Source organism: Vulpes vulpes, chromosome 8, assembly GCF_048418805.1.
Source record: "Vulpes vulpes isolate BD-2025 chromosome 8, VulVul3, whole genome shotgun sequence".
Lineage (NCBI taxonomy): Eukaryota > Metazoa > Chordata > Mammalia > Carnivora > Canidae > Vulpes > Vulpes vulpes.
Genome location: NC_132787.1, coordinates 72,638,992 through 72,657,634, shown reverse-complemented (window position 1 = coordinate 72,657,634; position 18,643 = coordinate 72,638,992). Strand labels below are relative to the sequence as shown.

At 49.2% G+C, this 18,643-nt stretch overlaps 1 protein-coding gene across 2 annotated transcripts in view; it reads right to left on the bottom strand.

Moving 5' to 3' along the window:
• Nucleotides 1-13,751: 13,751 nt before the first annotated feature.
• ATOH8 (atonal bHLH transcription factor 8) overlaps nt 13,752-18,643 on the bottom strand; it is a 35,699-nt gene continuing 30,807 nt past the window's right edge. For both annotated transcript variants that reach the window (XM_072767084.1, XM_072767083.1), the window contains one exon: nt 13,752-18,638. Coding sequence is in view for 1 of the 2 variants with exons in the window: in XM_072767083.1 (XP_072623184.1) it covers nt 18,633-18,638 (6 nt within the window). In the remaining variant the exon portion in view is untranslated. The remainder of the gene's footprint in view (nt 18,639-18,643) is intronic.

Here is an 18,643-nt window from a genome sequence, read left to right as displayed (position 1 = left end):
AGGAAATCAGGGGTATAGAGAGGTAAAGCAATACTCCAAGTTTGCACAGTTGACAAGGAACAGAGCCAGAATAAAAAGCAAGGGAGCTTGGCTTCAGTCTGGATTCTTAACCATTATACCTTTCTGCTATACACTGCATGTCTGTGTTCCCTCGAACTTCGTATGTTGAAACCTAATGGCCAATGTAATGGTATCCAGAGGTGGGGGCCTTTGTGAGGTGATTAAATCATGAGGGTGGAGCCCTAGGGAATGGAATCACTGACCTTCTGAAAGAGATCTCAGAGAGGTCTCACCCTTCTGCCATGTGAGAACATAGGGAAAGGATGGCCATCTATAAACCAGTAAGCAGTCTCTCACTCGACAGTGTATCTTCCAGCATCTTTATCTTGAACTTCCAGCCTCTAGAACTGTGAGAAATAGATTTCTGTTGTTTATAAGCTAGCCAGTTTATGGTATCTTGTTATAACAACCCAAATGGACTAAGACAGTCTCCATCTTGGAGAGTATCCCACTTCCGTGCATAAAAAGTTGGATCGTTTTAAAAAATAACTGCCTAATATTCCAACGAACAGATGTTAATATACCATAATTATTTAGCCAGTCTCTACTGATCTGCATTTAAGTTTTTCCCAAACTTTTGCTATTACAATGTTGCATGAGTAATTTGTGTCAAAGTCATTCAGCATCCATGAAGTGTACCTGCTGGGAAAATTTCTAGAAGTGGAATTGCAGGCTCAAAATTAGGTATCTTTATAATTTTGATAGATACTGCTAAATTGTTTGCCAACAATCTATGGACTGTCAGTTTCCCCACTTTCCCACATGGTGTGTTAGCAAGCTTTTTGATCTTTAACAGCACGATAGATGAAAAGCAGTATCTCAGTGTTGTTTTAATTTGCATGGTTTTTATTATGAGCAGTGTTGAAAAAATAATGTTACATCATGGGGTTGCTGTGAGAATTAAATGAATTAAGACAATTAGTACATATCAAATTCTCAGAACAGTCCTCAGTGGTTGGTAAGCACTTAATATATGTTTATTGCTATCACTATTATATATTAAATGAGGGAGGAGCAAGGCACAGAGCCGTATGTACGATATGCTACTATTCATTGAGGGGGGGGAAGGAAGCAAACAAGAATATGTATATATACATATGCACACATATCCATGCATATGTTGATATGTGTGCATATGTGTATACATGTATTCACATGTATATATAACATTTTTCAGGAAAGATATAGAAAAGTAGAAAACACTGATGCCCCTAAGGAAGGAACTGGGTGCTGGTGACAGGGGAAAGATTTTTCACAGAATTCCCTTTGCTTCTCGTCACATTCACTGCATGAATCATTTATTCTCACATCGTCTGCAGTTACTGGCCCTTTCTGTAGGAAGTCCACAGGAGTGGACTCCCAGTCCTGTGGTTCTAGCCCTGAGTCCCCAGGAGGTGACCCATCCCCATGTGCTACCGTCCCACCCTTGCCTCCTGAGGGTACCAGGCCCAGCCCTAACAATAGCTCAAAAGAAAGCTGGGTTTGCCACAAGCTGAGGAATGAATGGAAAGGGTCAGTGTTTATTCTTCCTTATTTTTCCATGCTTTCCAAACCCTATCACTCCATCCAAACCCCTCAAGGCAGGAGGAGGAAGGATCATGCCAGAGAAAGGGAGGCTGAAGCCTTGGCTGCCTTCGAGATGCCCTGTGAGGTAATAGAATTCCTGAGCTTGAGTGCCCTCATTCAGTCTCAAGGAAGCCACTGACCTCCTGGGGAGGCAAGAACCATCACCTCCCTGGGCCTTCGTCTCCTTGGAGTCAAAAGAGGTTGCTGACACCCAGTCTACATCATGGCATTTGGATTACATCAAGTAAGAAATACTTATATTTCTTTAGCCACATGGAACACACCAAAACATGATGGTAAGCAGCCTTACAGAACATGGGTGCGGTATGTGACGGCCAGTGTTCCTGAGCTGTCACCAAAGAGAGAGGCTTTTCGTGTGTACCATTTGTGCCATGCCACCGGGCATCTGTTCCCAGCATAGACTTCCAACCCGGGAGCACCTCTTCTCATCCAAGAGAACCAAATGAAACACCTTGGCCAGACACTATCAGATGTCAGACACCATATAGAGAATAAAGTGAACAAAGATGCAGGAAAGAGATAAGACAATTCCAGGTTTAATACATGTCTGTGGGAATTTTGCAGAATGTATTGGGATTCTTCATCAAACCTGGGTGAAAACCCGTTTATTAAAAAACTTAATCCTCAACCATCAGAAGGAATGGATCTTTGACACGTGCTACAACATGGAAGTCATTATACTGAGCGACATCAGTCAGACACAAAAGGACAAATACTGTATGATTCTTCTTATATGAGGTACTTAGAATAGGCAATTCATAGAAGCAGAAAGTAAAATAGAGTTACCAGGGGTGTGGGGAAGGGGCGATGGGGAGTTAGTGTTGAACGGGTTCTGAGTTTCAATTTGAAGGGATAAAAATTTCTGGAGACGGACAGTGGTGATGGCTATACAACACTATGAGGATACTTAATACCCTGGACTGTACAACTAAAAATGATTGATGTGAATTTTTGTGTTATATGTATTTTACCACAATAAAAAAAAACTCCCCAAAAGATAAGGGGGAAAAAACTCACTTTATTGCCTGAAGCAAACTCTATGCAATCACCTTAGCAGATCCTGAAACTAATTGGAAAATAGGGTCCCTGAAACAAGAAAAGACCCGGTCCCAAGAGCAGTAGTAGAGATAGCGGGTGTAAATGGCCCAGGGAACGGCAGGGCTTGGCCAAGGAGGAGCTCACAAGGGCCAAACCAGCACCATTTCCTGGCCACACTGCTCAGAATTCCCACCAGTTATTAGTGAGGACCCGCTGGGCAGTGACCCCAGAATGCCACTGGAGAATGTTCATAGTCACGTAGGTTTCAGTTTATGTTTACATAAGCAATACCATAACGAGTATATGGTTTTTGTGTCACAACATGAGGTCATTCACACTAAAACAGATCCTTTTGTTGACTTCATATAGTCCTTAGTTTAAACATAGGGGAGGACCCTTCAGCTGGCTCAGGTGAAACTTACCTAGTTACTAAAATTGAGATTCTGCTGTTCTGAGTAGGTGAAATCAGGAAAGCCCAAGTCCCCTCCTTCTTAATAGAATTCTGACTGAATTGAGGCACCTGGGTGGCTTAGTTGGTTAAGCATCTGACTCTTGATTTCAGCTCAGGTCATGATCTCAGAGTCCTGGGATGGAGCTCCATGTCAAGCAGAGTCTGCTTGGAATTCTCTCCCTCTCCCTCTGTCCCTCCCAACCCCCTCACTCTCTAAAACAAATAAACAAAATCTTAAAAAAAGAATTATGTCCAAATGAGGCTGATTCTGTCTGGACACATGACCCATGACCATCACCAGAGAGAAATGACATTAAACAGTTTATGAGAAGGAGTGTGTCCACCTCAGGTCTGTCACCACCCCTGTTCCTGAGGTGGGCAGAGCCCAAGAAGAAAGGGGATCTTGGGGAATGGATGTGGTCAGAGGGAGGAGAGCCAGAATCAAAGGCAGCTTGAAGGTGATTCTCTGAGGTTGTCAAAGAGAGCTCATTCCTTTGTTTGCAGAGTTGGCCCTCTGCCCAGACAGGGTGAGCAACTGCCAATGCAGTGGGCCTCTTGGACCTGGGAAAAGCCTGACCACCCGCAACACTCACCAGCCTCACCTGCCAACATGTGACAGATTCCTTCAGGGCATGACTTCCCAGGGGCCTTATAAGGAGAATGTATGTTAAAATACTAAGTGACATCTCACTTTGCAGAGTGTCTCTGTTAGGATAAAATTGGGCTGTTGTGACAGAGATCCAAAGCTTCCCAAATTTTATTTCCATTATGGCACACAGAGAAAACAATAATAATTCTATAGCTCAGTGGCATAAAAGTACAAGGTTGCTTGTGTGCAGAGGCCACTGGTCGAGGGACAGAGGTGTCACATGCTTGGAACCCATTTGCACACACCAGGAAGCCCAACACTGGGAAGCTGTGGCTTTATTACTATAGCTACCGATCTACCTCTCAGACAAGTGAGTTGTTATGCTGATTCTGCTCTACAAAACCATCAAGGGCCCAGACCCCATCCATGTTGTTGCTCTTCCGTCCCCAGCATGTTGCCCTCGTTTGCAAGATCCAAGATGGCACTCCACACATCCACCCTCCATCCAGAGAGAGGATAAAGAGGAAGAGAAGACCTATTCATCCTCTTAAGGGTATATATTGGGAGTTTACTGCTGCATAGCAAATTCCTCCCAAACTTAGTTGCTTAAAACAATAGTTATCATCTCAGTGTCCATGAGTCAGTAATTCAGATGTTGCAGTTAAGATGTCAACCATGACAGCAGGCATCTGAGAGCTCAACTGAAGCTTCAGGATATATTTCCAAAATGTCTCACTCATGTGGCTGTTGGCAGGAAGCCTCAGTTCCTTGTCACATGGGCCCCTCCATAGGGCTTCTTGATTGTCCTCCTGACCAGCAGTTGGCTTCTCCTGCATAATTATTACAAGATAGAGCAAGGAAGAAGCTGTCTCTTCTTTCCTCATCTTGCAGGTCACACGCAACGACTTCTGTCATATGCTGTTCATTAGAAGCAAGTCACAAGGTAAAGCATACACTTAAGGGAAGGGGAATTAGTCTTCACCTTAAGGTGAAGAAGGAGCATCAGAGAATTTGTGGGCATATGTGTCCTGTGGAAGTTTGTGTATACTTCTGCTCATACCCCACTGGCTAGAACTCAGTCACATGACCACACATAGTCAGGGGAAGCTGGGATTTATTGTCTTTATTGTAGTGGCTGTACACTCAACTAAAAATTGGTGCTCTATTACTATGGGAAAGAAATGGGGCATAAATGAAGTTTCTGCCTCAAAAGGAGCAAATACGCAAGTATGCCAAGTTAAAAAAAAAAAAAAGAATACAGTAGAATATAATTTACATTCCAGGAGAGGGAAACCATATTTTTCATCAATGGTATCCTTTATGAAGTTCATGACATGTGGATATGTGAAAAACACAGTTTGAATAACAGCATGATCCCATTTAAGATGATTTATATACATATATCCCAACGGGTGTGGATGTAGAGAGGTGACTGGGAAGGGTGTTTGCCAACTCAATAGCCATGGTTATGTCCAGGTAGTTAAATGACTGCCAACTTTTTGCATACATATCTATGTCATTTTTCTAGATCATTTACTGTTTCCCAAAACAGTAAAAGCCATAAAACATATTTCTTCCTATCCTTTCTAATCAACCTACCAGGTCTAGAGAAGGAAGGTCAGTGAAGGATTCTGGGCATCCTGCGGTGAGTCTTGGTGAATCCTATCAGCTCTGAAGCAAGTCAAGTGCAGAGCAGGTAGGAGAGACAGGCAGGGCCAAGAGCCTGGTTAGATAGTCAGGATGTGCCAGTGAACACAGGGTGTTAAATCACAGCTGAGACCATGGGGTAGGGTCAGGAGCAGGCCAGGAATCATGAGAACAGAAGTCAGAGACTGAAGAGGCAGGCCAACAATGGAAGCAACCAAGGTGTGGTGCCCAAGGGAATGTGCCACGATCTGGGCAAGTCATGGTCCAAGCATCCAGGCTGAGGGCAGTGTTCCCAGTTCCAACCATTCTGAGGGTCCACAGGAAAAGGGATTCCAAAAAGGGATGCTAGGTATTAGTGATGGGAACCAGTTGAAAAACCGTAGGTGCCCCTTCTGGGAAGGAGCAGCCAACTGGACCACAGTCCCAGTGCAACTATGAGGCCACTGGCGAGCATGCCGCTGTCTCAGCAAGAGGCCTCTGGCTGCACTGCCTCCTGCCCAGGCGAGAATGTGTGAATGGATTTAATCTTGCCTGAGACCTCTGATCCGTGACTGGGAGCTCCCTGGCCTATCCAATTGAGAAAGATTCTAAGGCTGAGTCTGGACTTCAGTGAAAACCACTGAAGTGATTGATTGGTGATGTCTGCCCAGGCACAGCATAGCGTGCTGTAGGCTGAGTGCCATCATTCCAGCAGCTCATCCTTTTCCACTAAAGATTCACCATCACTTCTTCCCTGCCTTGCTCTCCTGCCTCCCATCAGGGGAAAAATTACCCACAATCCCCCATCCTTTTCATTTCAGCTGATTCACTGCTAGAATTTCTGTATATGGAGAACCTTTTTATGTAACTGTCATCAAAAAGTACATCCTAATTGTAAATACTTTTTCAACTTGGCATGACAGCACAAGGACTTTCCTATGATTGTTTTTAATCTTTTTTGAACTAACAACAGTACATTGTAGAGAATATGGAGAACAAAAAAAAAAAAAAACTTTAAAACGTCTTTAATTCTAAAACCCCCAGGGGACCCCTGTGGCAAGCCAGGAGGATACTCACTCTACAGCAACAGCTCCAGAAGCTTCATAAGTATCAGAATTATCTGGGATTTTGTTTTTTTATAAGTGAAGATTCGCTCTAAAAACTCATTAGAAAAGGTAAGCCTTGAGACACCTGGATGGCTCAGTGGTTAAGCTCTGCTTTCAGCTGAGGGCGTGATCCTGGAGTTCAGGGATCAGGTCCCACATCGGACTCCCTGAGGGGAGCCTGCTTCTCCCTGTGCCTGTGTCTCTGCTTCTATTTCTCTGTGTCTCTCATGAATAAATAAATAAAATCTTTAAAAAAAAAAAAGCAAGCCTCTCCCCCTCACCACCTCCCTCACCAAAACCAAAACCAAAACATGAGCAAAGGTTACGAACAAGACAACAGAAATAAGAAAAATTCAAGTAATCAATAAATGAGAAACACATACTCCTCTAATTAGTCAGGAAAATGAAAATTAAAACAATGAGATGCCTTCCCCCCTGCTAGCACATTGGCAAGAAATCAAGTGTGATATAACACCCAGCTCACAGGCAGGGAAATGGGCATGACTCGCTACAACCCCTTGGGAATATGATCTAAAGTTGTTTGTTAAAGTTAAAAGTACTCTACACTATGTGCATTTGACATAACAACTTCACTTCCAGGATTTACTCTGCGGAAGTAAAAACCCCAGAACATGAGGGTACATGTACAAGTACGTCTGCTAAAGCCCCCAGGGATTTGCTCAACAAGTATTTATTGTTCTACTACTATGTGCCAGGCACTGTTCTAGACACTAGGAATACAATGAATAAAACAAACAAAAACCCCAGATCCCATGGAGTTTACCTTCCAGAGGGAAGAAAATAATCAATGAGCAAACAGATACATTCATAAGACCTAGCATGTCAGTCAGTGAAGAGTACTGGGGAGAAAAATAAAAGAGGAAAGAAGACAGAGAATGTCCAGGGAAGTGCAGTGGGGGGTAGGTTACAATTTAAAATAGACTAATCAGGGATCCCCGGGTGGCGCAGCTGTTTAGCGCCTCTGCCTTTGGCCCACGGCGCGATCCTGGAGACCCGGAATCGAGTCCCACATCGGGCTCCCTGCAGGGAGCCTGCTTCTCCCTCTGCCTATGTCTCTACCTCTCTCTGTGTGTCTCTCATGAATAAATAAATAAAATCTTTTTAAAAATAAAATAGAGTAATCAGGGAAGGCCTCACCGAGTAAGTGGCATCCGATCAGAAAATTGAAGAGGGTGAGTATACAAGTCAGGGGGGATATCTGGAGTAGAGCATTCCAGGTTGGGGGACCGCTGATGCAAAGGCCCAGAGGCAGGCTGGTCTGATTTGTCCAAGAACCACAGGGAGAAGAGAAGTGGGCCATGAGGTCAGGGAAGTAACCGGGGCAGGTGGTCCAGGCCTTGGGGGCCTCTGTAAGAACGCGGCTGCACTCCAAGTGGGATGTAGCTGTCTCCGGGACACAGTTATGAGTTTGGAAGTCAGTGGTCTGCAAAGGGCATGCTCCCTGAGGGAGGGAGAAGAGAAAAAGACAGATCTGAGCTACAAGCCACAGGGCAGCCAAGAAGCAAAAGAGGCTGAGAAGGAGCAGCTGGAGAGGTAGGTGGCAGTCCAGAGGGACCCAACATGACTTCAGGAACGGGGCACAGGCGGCATCAAACATGTGGACAGGGGTTCTGGTGCGGACTAAGGATCCACTCTGGCTTTGGCACTGTGAACATCCTGAGGGAGGATGGCTGGAAGGTATGGGCCTGGAGAGAAATTTCGGTCATGGAGGGTGAGCACTTCCTTGTCTGAGCTCCTCAGGGAGGGAAGCAAAAAGCACCCCGAGGGCGAGGCTGTGGCAGCGGGGCTTCTCCACACGCAGTGGCCCCCAGCGCTGTGTCCCGGAGCACCTGGGGCCAGGAGAAAGCAGATCCCTGGGGAGTGAAACCTCCTCCAGAGCAGGTCGGTGCCTGCCAGGCTGATCCACGCCCTGCCTCTGAGGAAGCGCCCCGGCAGCAGGGACAGGCACGGACTCCTTGGGAAAGTGCTCAGGCCCAGGAGAGGAGGCCCTGACTGAGGCCTGAGGCCCAGGGCCAGAGGAAGGCCACGGCCCTGGGAGGGGCCCAGAGGGCCAGGGGAGAGGACGGGCCAGCCAAGGCCTGTCCTCAGTGAGAAAAGCAGATGGAATGAAATGCCTCTTCCTTCCTTCGGTGGGTGATGCCTGGTGCAGCAGGCAGGCTTAAAATGGTGAATTTAGAATAGAACCTAAGTGGATTTTTTCTTTTTTTATTTAAGTAGATTTTAAAGTCAACCTGGTGTTGTCTGATATCTTCTAGGGCCATAGACTTGTGTGGCTGGAAGAAGCTTTATTTATTTATTTATTTATTTATTTATTTATTTATTTTTAAAGATTTTCTTTATTTATTCATGCAAGACACAGAAAAAGAGGCAGAGACACAGGCAGAGGGGTCCTCGCAGGAAGCCCGATGTGGGACTTGATCCCGGCAATCTGGGATCAGGCCCTGAGCCAAAGGCAGACGCTCAACCGTTGAGGCACCCAGATGTCCCTGGAAAAAGCTTTAGTCATCATGTCCTCCGACCACATATTTTATGGATAGAAACTGAGGCTCAGAGAGGGGAACAATTTGCCCTGGGTCACAGGCGTGAGCAGCAGGGCTGAGTGAGCACCAGAGTCAGGGCTCCTGGCACCTGTGGCGACCTGCATGCCAGGAGGTACCTGGGGGCACACAAGGGACCTTGGAGGCCACAGAGCCCGAGGCTATTTGTACTCAAGAGAGGGAACTCGGAGAGTTGAAGCTGCCGCTGAACCCATACCAGGGGAAAGCAGGCTGGGGAGGGGCAAGCAGAAGCCAGGAGAGACAGAATGGGCTCCCAGAGAGGACAGAGAAGGGAGAGAGGCAGGCCTCTCCTGGCAGGGCTGGGCTCTGTGAGCAGAGAAGAGGACACCCTGAGAACAGACCGACCCAGTGGGAGAGGGAGACGAGCTCCATGAGAAAGCAGGTCCCAAGGTGGGCTCCGGACCTGGGAGGCAGGTGTACGCAGGCCCTGGTAAGGACGCGCATACATCCCTGGCTGGTCCTGTAGGTGAGGCCAGTTCACTCCAATCCTCTGAAGAGCTTTGGGCCAGAGAAGCTCGACAGTCACCCATTCCCCTCACTGTGCCTCCAACTGGCTCGGGCCTCTGATTCATCTCACAACCCTGGGAACACTCATCTTACCTGATACTTTTCTCCCTCTGCTGAACCTCTACAGGGCCCTACAGGACAATCAGCAGGCTGGAGTGGGATGGGCAGGACCCCTTGGGCTCACCCTGCAGCCCCTCATCAGGGCAAAGAATCCCAAGGAGCCCACCCATCCCAGAGCAGCAGTGCTTTACATCAAGGCCTCAGTTCCTGAGGGCTATCCTGCACCGAGGGGACAGCTGGACCTGCTCCCTGCCCTCCTGGAACCCACCACCGAGTCAGGAAGACAGAGGGAGAGGCATGTAACAGTGTCATGAGGGGAGAAGAGGCTTCCTGGGAGGCCCAAGTCATACGGAGTTTGGATAAAGGGTAAAGGACCTTCATTTGAGGAGGCTGGTCTGGGGGCTGTGGAGGAGTGCCCCAAGTAGGAGGATGAACGCTCATTTATTTGTAATTTCTCTAGGGATACTGTTGCTTTTTGATTCTGTGTCACAGCTCTGGAAGGTCTTTGCTCCTTCAAATAAATCTCTGGTTTAAAAGATAATCCCTCAGGAGGAGAAATATAGCTGTTTGTAGCACGGACAAGGCAGGACTCCCAGCTCCTCACGGTGGTGGCTGAGGCTGTGTGGGGAGTTGTAATCTGAGCCCCGACCTCCAACATGCAGCCAGAACCGATTAGGCTTGGGAGCCAGGCTGGACATCTCTGTGAGGGACCCAGGATGCCACAGAGCCACTGGCTACTTGGACTCAAGAGAGCCGGCTCCTGGAGTTAAAGCTCCCGCCAAGCTGGACTCCAGGACCCCAGGCTCCTGGAGAGGCCTCTGTTCTCCCAGCAGGCACAGACGCTCCACTCTGGCTACTGCCTCACTTGCCTTTCCCAGCCATGTTCCTGGGGAGACCCTGCGAAGTGGGGAGGGAGCCCAGCATATCTGCCCGCTGGGAAGAGGTCTCCGAAGTGCTGGCAGGGAAGGGCAGGGAGGGGCGGTGGCTCAGAACAGTTCGTCCAGCTCCCTGCAGGAACAGGACAGGGCATACCTGTGAGGCTGCCAAGAGGGGGCCGGGGCCTCTCAGGCAACTGCTCCCCTCAAGCTTGGCTCCTGTCCAGTCCTATCATCAAAGCCAGGGAAGGCAGCACTGACAGATGTCACCAACACTAAGTTGTCAGTCATCCCAGTGGGTCCCCACGGCACAACAGGGCCATGTGTCCTGTGTGGGGTAGAGGGCCAGGCTCTCCCTCATTGCCCCAAGCATGGACCACTGACCACCCCTCCCAGGTACTTCCCAGATGGCCTCACCTCTCTCGGGGCCTTGGTTCTACCTTGAGTTTGGAGACTGAGCTCACCAGAGCCCTCCTGGCAGTGCCTGGGGCAACCATATGGGTAAGAAGATCCTGGCCCAGCCCAAATCCAAACCTAGTGGATCCCTACACTGGCAGTCTCCAAACTGTGTTCCAGGGAACCCCCTTAGTGTCCCACGAGAGAGAGGGGGGTATGAGGTAAAGATTAAGCGTGCCATCATTGGAAGAATGAATAAACAAAATGTAGTATATACAAACAATAGAATATCCTTCAGCCATAAAAGGGAATAAAATTCTGAAATGTGCTGCAACACGACAGATCTTGAAAACAATATGCTTAGTGAAATAAGCCCAATAGAGAAGGATAAATATTGTACAATTTCACTTACACAAGGTACCTAGAATAGGCAAAGTCATAGAGAATAGAGGCTAGTAGGGGCCGGGGGGAGGTGGAAAGGGTTTTCGTTGGGAGTGTAGATGGTGGTGATGCTTATACAACATTGTGCATATGTTTCATGCCACTGAACTATGAACTTAAAAATGCTCAAAACAATAAATATTATGTTTCACAACAGTAAAAAGTAAATCTTTTTTTTTTAAAAGAATAAGTGCTGAAGCACTTGGTTTTCACGGTTAAATGTTTTCCTACTGCAGGACTTTTCTGAGCCCTTATGAAGGGGTATATTATGCAGTGCCCCCAATGGGGAAGATCTTGGAATCCCTTGTTCTTAGAAGACCCAGTCTTAGTTGTCATAGAGTTGTTCCCCAAATTACAAATTTGGCTTCTGAGACTGACTCTCACACCTGGAAGAGGCACTAAAATCATTGTCAAACTCAGATTTTTATTTAGAAAACAAAGGTCAACATAGCTATCCCAAAGTGTGCCAAAAAAACTTGCCTTTTTGTTTTCTTTTCTTTTCCAAAAATGGAGATTTCTTTCTGGGGACTTGGAAGCATTTTGAGTTCTTTATTTAAAAAAAAAAAAAGTGTGTATTGCATGCATATATGTGTGCACACGAGGGAAATTCTCTAGAAACTTCTGGTGTGGGGCTGGAAATGAAACCCCAGAGGATGAACGCATGTTGTCTGTGGGCCAGATGGCTTTGAAGGTGGTTTGGGGTGTGGGCTTGGCACAGGGCTAAGTTCAGGGCTCTGTCTGCCTCTTGGGAGCAGGGGGCAGGCTTTGTCCTGTCCCCTGCTCCCAATGGTGTTGTCAGTCAGCTGTCTTTGGACGTGCCCTGGTTACCAGAAAGCCTGAAGGGAGAAATGTGCCCGCTCCAGGGCATGCATCTCTCCTCCTGGAAGCAAGACCTCCAGTACCTGCTCAGCTGACGGTGGGTGAGAACTCCAGCCAGCTGCCCTATTTGCTCATGACCTTTCCATTGGATACCATATTTTATAGTCTCCTGTTTTCTGGCCTGGGTTTGGTGGGGACCTGGGGTCAGTTAGGAGGATATTAGATTGAAGGAAAAAAAGGCTGGATTCAAGCCCCAGCTGTGGGACAACGTAGGGTGAGTCACGGCCCAAAAATGCAGTGTCAGGGAGTGAAGCCAGAGGGGAAAATATTTACAGCTGCCGGAAACATGATGAACCTGTCAAAAATACATGGAATCAGCTAAATACATTGGGAAGAAAAAGGCAAGGTCTTGTTTGGTTTTGTGAGTGTGAACATTTTTTCAAGAAAAATCATCAAGAAAGAGAGAATTCCTCTACATACAACTGCCTTATGTGAGCAACGTTTGTGGGAAATCGAGGAGAAGTGGCTGTGTGCCCTTCACAGGGCAGGTTAGAGAGACGGGGTCAGCCATAGGAGGCAATTGGGGGAGATTATGAATTCATGGACCCAAGAGATCATAGCCGACATACCCATGGGAATATACTCCTCCACCCCCCTTGAACCCTGGAGATCCAGGGTGTTGCTGGGCTTCTGTGACTATGGGGTGGAGGTGGGGGTGTTTTTATTTGTATCTAAACAGGAGAGAGGACGGGAGGAGGACAAGCATCCGGGCCGCCCAGGCTCTGGGACTGAGAACTCGTGTTCCAGGAACCAGGGGCCTGGGCGGACCCGAAGCAGGGGAAAGTTCGATTGGAAAGCCAGTTTCCACAACCTTAGCAAACATGAGGGTTCAGAAAGAATGTTTTTTCTCGTGGGCAAGCAGAGAAAAGGAGCCTGGGATTTGGCCAGCACCCCGGGCAGCCAAGCGGGGGTCACCGGGCCTGGGGAGACCCTGGAGACGCGGGAGGAGAGGAGGAGCGCTCGGGACAGGTCGGGACAGGTCCGCGGGGCGGCGCGGCAGCCTGGCCTTGGGGCTGGCCCGGGGGCCCAGGGGGGCTTCAGACAGGGGTCTCTACCGGCGCCCGCCCCGCCTCGCGCCCGAAGAGCACCGAGGAAGGCCGGCCTGCGACCTGGCCAGAGTCACAACTTCCCTGGAGGCTGGCCTGAGGGTGTTCCCACCGCAACGTCCCCGGGGAGCGAAAGAGGGAGCGCCCCTTCAGTGGGCTACAGTGGGTGTGGGTGCCCGCAGCGCGGTCGGGAGCTCCGTCCTCGGGGCAGCCTCGGGCCAGCCCCACCCCCACCGGAGCCACCACGGATGTTCCTTTGCGCATCCACGCGGTCAGTAGGGTGCCCTGCTCTGTGCCCCGCCGGGGTCCTCTGCCAGGGGCTCAGTTCCCAAAGGCTCAGCGGCAGAAACAGCAAGAAGCTGCCAAGCCCGAGCCCCACTCCGCTCTGGACCTTCTCCCTTGGAGCCTCTTTTGAGGTTTTTGGAAAAGGCCTGTGTCCCATTCTCTCGGGGTCTTGAACAAATTAGTTGCTTGGTAGTTATTTGTGGAAGGAAGAAAATAAATGCGTGAATCACCATGTTTTCCACTTTTTATTCACTTAACAGAGAAACCAATATATACATTTTGCAAGGCCTTTTTGAGGATTTGGAAATGAATTAGACCCAGTCTCGGCCCTCTAGGAATTCATAGCACCATCTGGAGGTTCAACATGTGCCCAAATATCTGTGAAACCAGGTTGTTCGGTATAAATCCAAGTTCCTTGGAGGTGCATGGCTTCTGGAAGGCAGACGGAGCTTGTCTGGGGCCCAAGGATCTCAGAGGAGAGACAGGTGCCAAGGTGAAAACCAGGATGGGTAGTGGAGGAGGAAGCCAGGTGCCTTTCCCCTCGCCCCCTCCCCCATGCTCCCCAGGCAAGGGCTCCCTCCATACCTCCCTGTCCTCCTGGAACCTGGAAACAGACCCCTGAGGAGGTTGAGAGGTCAGCAAGAGGTCAGGGTGAGAATGACAGTACAGATCCTCTTCGAGGAAACACTTGGAGATGTCCAAGTCTTGCACTGTCACTGGGCCACTGACGGTGATGACTTTGTGGCTCAGGAAGCAGCATGGCAAGAGGAGGCAAGTGCAGTCCCCGGTCCAGCCCCCAGCTGGCCTACCTTGGCAGACCCCTGCACCGCACTTGCCTCCGCCTAATTAGTGGTGCCCACATCGCCGCCCTGGATCGCGGGCACCAAGGGGCTCTGTCTGTTGCTCCAGTTCCCAGCACAGTCCGCACACGCAGCTCCCCAGTTCCCCACCCCTGGGATCTGCCCATCCTCCTCACTGGCTGGTGAGATAGGGGAGATGGGGGGTGTGGTGAAGGGGAACAGATAGGATAGCCGAGGGCTTTAGAGGACTCGGGGTGGTGGAGGGTGGGGAGGAGGACTCAGGCCAGAGCAGTGGGCCACGGGGACAGAAGGGGGAACGGAGTGGTGAGACGGAATCAACCCGGGGTCCTGGCCAGGCTGTGAGCCCAGAAAGGGGCCCTGGGACTTGTGGACCGCCCTCCCCAGGACTTAAGCCTCTCTTCTGGGATGGTCTGAGGCTGGAACCAGGAAGCAGTGCAGCTACATGCACAGGGTTTGGAGGGTCTTGTAAAGCTCGGTGGAGTTGGAAGCTCCAAGTCCTGGAGCTTTGTAGCGTTTGTCCTGCAGAGAGCAGGAAGCACGCATGCTGCAGGAAACCAGCACGCACACAGAGGTACACACTCACGCGGGTACCCTGGGGCGCTCTGTGGCTGGCGACTGATGAGCCATCACGGGCATGTGGGACCAGGAGCCAGAGCAAACAAAGCAGGAGGGTGTGCCACAGACAAACCTCCAGGGACTCTGTGACCAAGCCCTCAGCGGGACTGGGGCATGAAAAGAGTGGCTCTTGACAATTTTTATTTTGGCGAGGGTCTTCTTGCATGGTTGCTTACGTAGAACTGTCTCAAAGACTGTTGATAAAATTTGAATCGATCTCAAATGTATTTCCCTTCCCTGGGAATATATGCAAGTACGTATACGGGTGTGCATGTGTACACAAGAAGGAGTGTATGTTTCTGTGTGTGTGCGCAAAACACAAGCTGCTGTGCTAGTGTGAAAGCTGGAAAAAGAAAAAAAAGCATGGACTTTTAATCATTCCTATTCATATCTGTGTGTGCATACACACACACATCTACACACACACACACACACACACACACAAGCACACATCCATCCACATTCTTGACCCAGTCTATATCCCATATCAGTGATTCTAAGTTGCTTTTTTTTTCCTGAGACCTGAGCTCACTTAAACCAGCAGCTCTCAACCTTGCTGGCACATTGGATCACTTATAGAGCTTTTAAAAATCCCAAAGCCCAGGTAACCCTCCAGACCAATACATCAGAATTTCTGGAGATGGGACTTTGGCATAAATACTTCATATCAATATTTAATAATCTCCTTAGGTGATTCCAATGTCCTTTCAGGCTAAGTAGTCCTATGCATAGAAAGTCCTTCTCCCATTCCTCTGTACAGAAAACTTCAACTCATCCTTTAAAGACCCATTTCCTATGGGTCCTTTGGAGGAAAGCTCTTCCAGACACCTGCCCAGGGAGAGTTAGTGTTTTTCTTTCCTGAAGTTCCCAAAAACATCTTAGACATCGGACTGTTATCATAATTATTTGCTTGTCTGTAGAGAACAGGACCTCTGTGGAGACAGGTGCTATGTGAGACCCATCTCTCTACTGCCAACACCTAGCTTAATGTCTCATAAGCAGCTGATGATCAATAGATGCTTCAGAGAGGGAAGTACATAGTGAAGTCCAAAAACAAGAGAGGAGTGGGCAGTGGAGGCCATGGGCTGTTTCTGGGTAGTAGGGGCATGGATCTGGTCCCCTGGCAGCAGGATGGGGGTACCTTCTCACCTTATAGTAACAGAAAGTGTCCTCTTATGTCAATAATTTTGATGCTGATTGGTCCACATGTCCTGCTTCCCTAGGAAGTGCCACTAGCATTATTCAGAAATTCAGAGAGACAAGTGAAGGGGGCTTGTGACTGTGCCTGGAGTTCTAGATGACCAATCCTTCTTTCCTTCCTTCCTTCCTTCCTTCCTCCCTCCTTTCTTCCTTCCTCCCTCCCTCCTTTCTTTCTTTTCTTTTTCTTTCTTTCTTTCTTTCTTTCTTTCTTTCTTTCTTTCTTCTTTCTTTTTTTCTTTTCTTTTCTTTTTTCTTTTCTCTTTTCTTTTCTTCTTTTCTTTTCTTTCTTTCCTTTCTTTCTTTCTCTTTCTTTCTTTCTTTCTTTCTTTCTTTCTTTCTTTCTTTCTTGATTTGTTTCAAGAAAGAGAGTGCAAGCAGGTGGAAGGGCAGAGGGAGAGGGAGAAAGAAAAAGAAAAAGAGAATCCTCAAGCAGACTCCCTATTGAACACAGGGCCTGACTCGGGGTTTGATCCCAGGGTCCTGAGATCATGACCTGAGCTGAAATCAAGCGCTGGCCACTTAACCCACTGAGCCACCGAGATGCCCCAGGTGACCAACCTTCCTTATCCATCCCCCCATTCCAAGTCCATTCTGTTTGCTTGGCTTCCAAGGCACCTTTGCTCTGAGCAGTGCCCTGAGCCATCTGTGTCCCCTGCTCCTGTCCCAGATCCAGGTCAGCCCAACAACCTGGTCCTTGACAAAAGGCTGTGCCTGGAAAACACTGGTGCAAAGGGAGGAGGCTCCTATCTGCCGGCGGGGCCTGCAGACATTCTGGCCCCAGCCCAGGAGCCTCAGGAGCAGACAAGACAGGGCATCCTTGAGCTGAATTAAGTGACTAATATGCATCCTGCAGGAGTGCAGCTTCTTTCCTCATCACCTCCCTTCTCTGTGGCCAGCCCTGCCCCTGACAGTCCTGTCCTCGTTCTTATCCTATTACCTCTTCCCCATCCCCAATGGCCCACTGAGGTGAAGTGGTGTGACAAGGCGATACAAAGACTTTGGTCCAGGACTGGACTATGGGACTGAAAAGGGGGTAAAAGCACAGGATTTGGTGTGAGACCACCCTGACTGGAGGGTCAGCTCCATCACTATTTCCTTGGGGCCTTGGTTTCTTCACCTGTAAAATGGAATTAAAACTACAGTTCCCACCTCATAAACTCATCAAATAGATTGAGGTGTGATGTAGAAAGAGGACCCCACGTTTCAGACCAGGCTTCCTGGTTACTAGTCCAGGCTGAGGCCATGGTGAGGGCCCCCTACCCCCGACACACACAGACAACATGCACTCACACACTGCCCACTTCCTGAAGGGTTCTCAACCTCTAGGCCAAGACTGGCCTCTCCCCTTCCCCACAACCGCCCTTCCACTGACCAGCCAAAGTCCTGGTCACCCACAGAATCCATTCAACACGAGCAAGTGTTTTCTTTATATGTTGGGGCTTTTACTTCAATTTGAAGCAGATGGTTGAGCACAGATGTGAACAGCTTTGGCCTTTTGAGCACAAGGAAGGAACAGGCCTTGGCTTTGAACATGCCTCCCTGCCCTCCCCAACTTACTGGCCCATTCCCCTGGTCCCTTCCCCCTCTCTGCCCCCCTACATAACCAGGAACAGACTACTGGCCTTCATGCAGGGCACCATCTTGTTTTCCCAGCCAGGAGGGTGGGCCACAGGCAAGGAGTAGCTGGCTGGGCTGGGGAGCACAGACCCTTTAGGCAAGTCACCTCCATGGGGCAAGCCCCTGGGGTGGGGTACAGGGTGGTCAATATTGCTTCTTCCCCCTCTTACTCCTTTGTCATGATGTTCAGGCCTTAGGGAGCCTGGACCCAGGGAACATTGAGAATCAGAGTTACAGGCCTGGGCAGCCATTGGGGGTGGGGCAAGAAGAGGGCCAGGATCTCATATCCTACTCCATACAAGAACCCCCAGCCCTCTATCATAACCCCCCGAAGGCTTATCTTGTACCCAGCCAGCTCAGGGCCCGGTGTAGGAAGAGAGTTCCAGGTCAGAGGGTTGAGCACTTCCAATGGTCACCAAATGTGCATCCCTTCCATGAGTTTCCAGTGGGATTGCTGACTTGTCTTTGGCTTGGGATGGAACTCAGGCAATAGGAGGAGCGAAAGTCATAGAGCCACGGTGTGGCTTTTCACCGTGGGGTTTTATCACCACAATTTGTCAGTGTCTTTGTGGAATCTTTGGCAATGAATTTCTGCAGCCCCACGCAAGGGGGAGGCTTAGCTCTCCCCTCTCTATGAGGCAGAGGGCAAAGTGCGGAGTCACCAGAGTGGCTGAGGGGGAACAGGAGGGTGAGAGGGAGGCAGGTGTGCCCCTGCCCCACCCTGAGAGGCAGTGGTCTGAGCATCTGGCGGCATCTTGGAGAAGAAGACAAGGCTGGATTTGGAGAGCTCACCTTCTCCTCAGGCTTGACCAGAGAGGGCCTGCAGCAGCATCCTTGGTCTAGCCTGGGGCCAGTCATTCCTGAA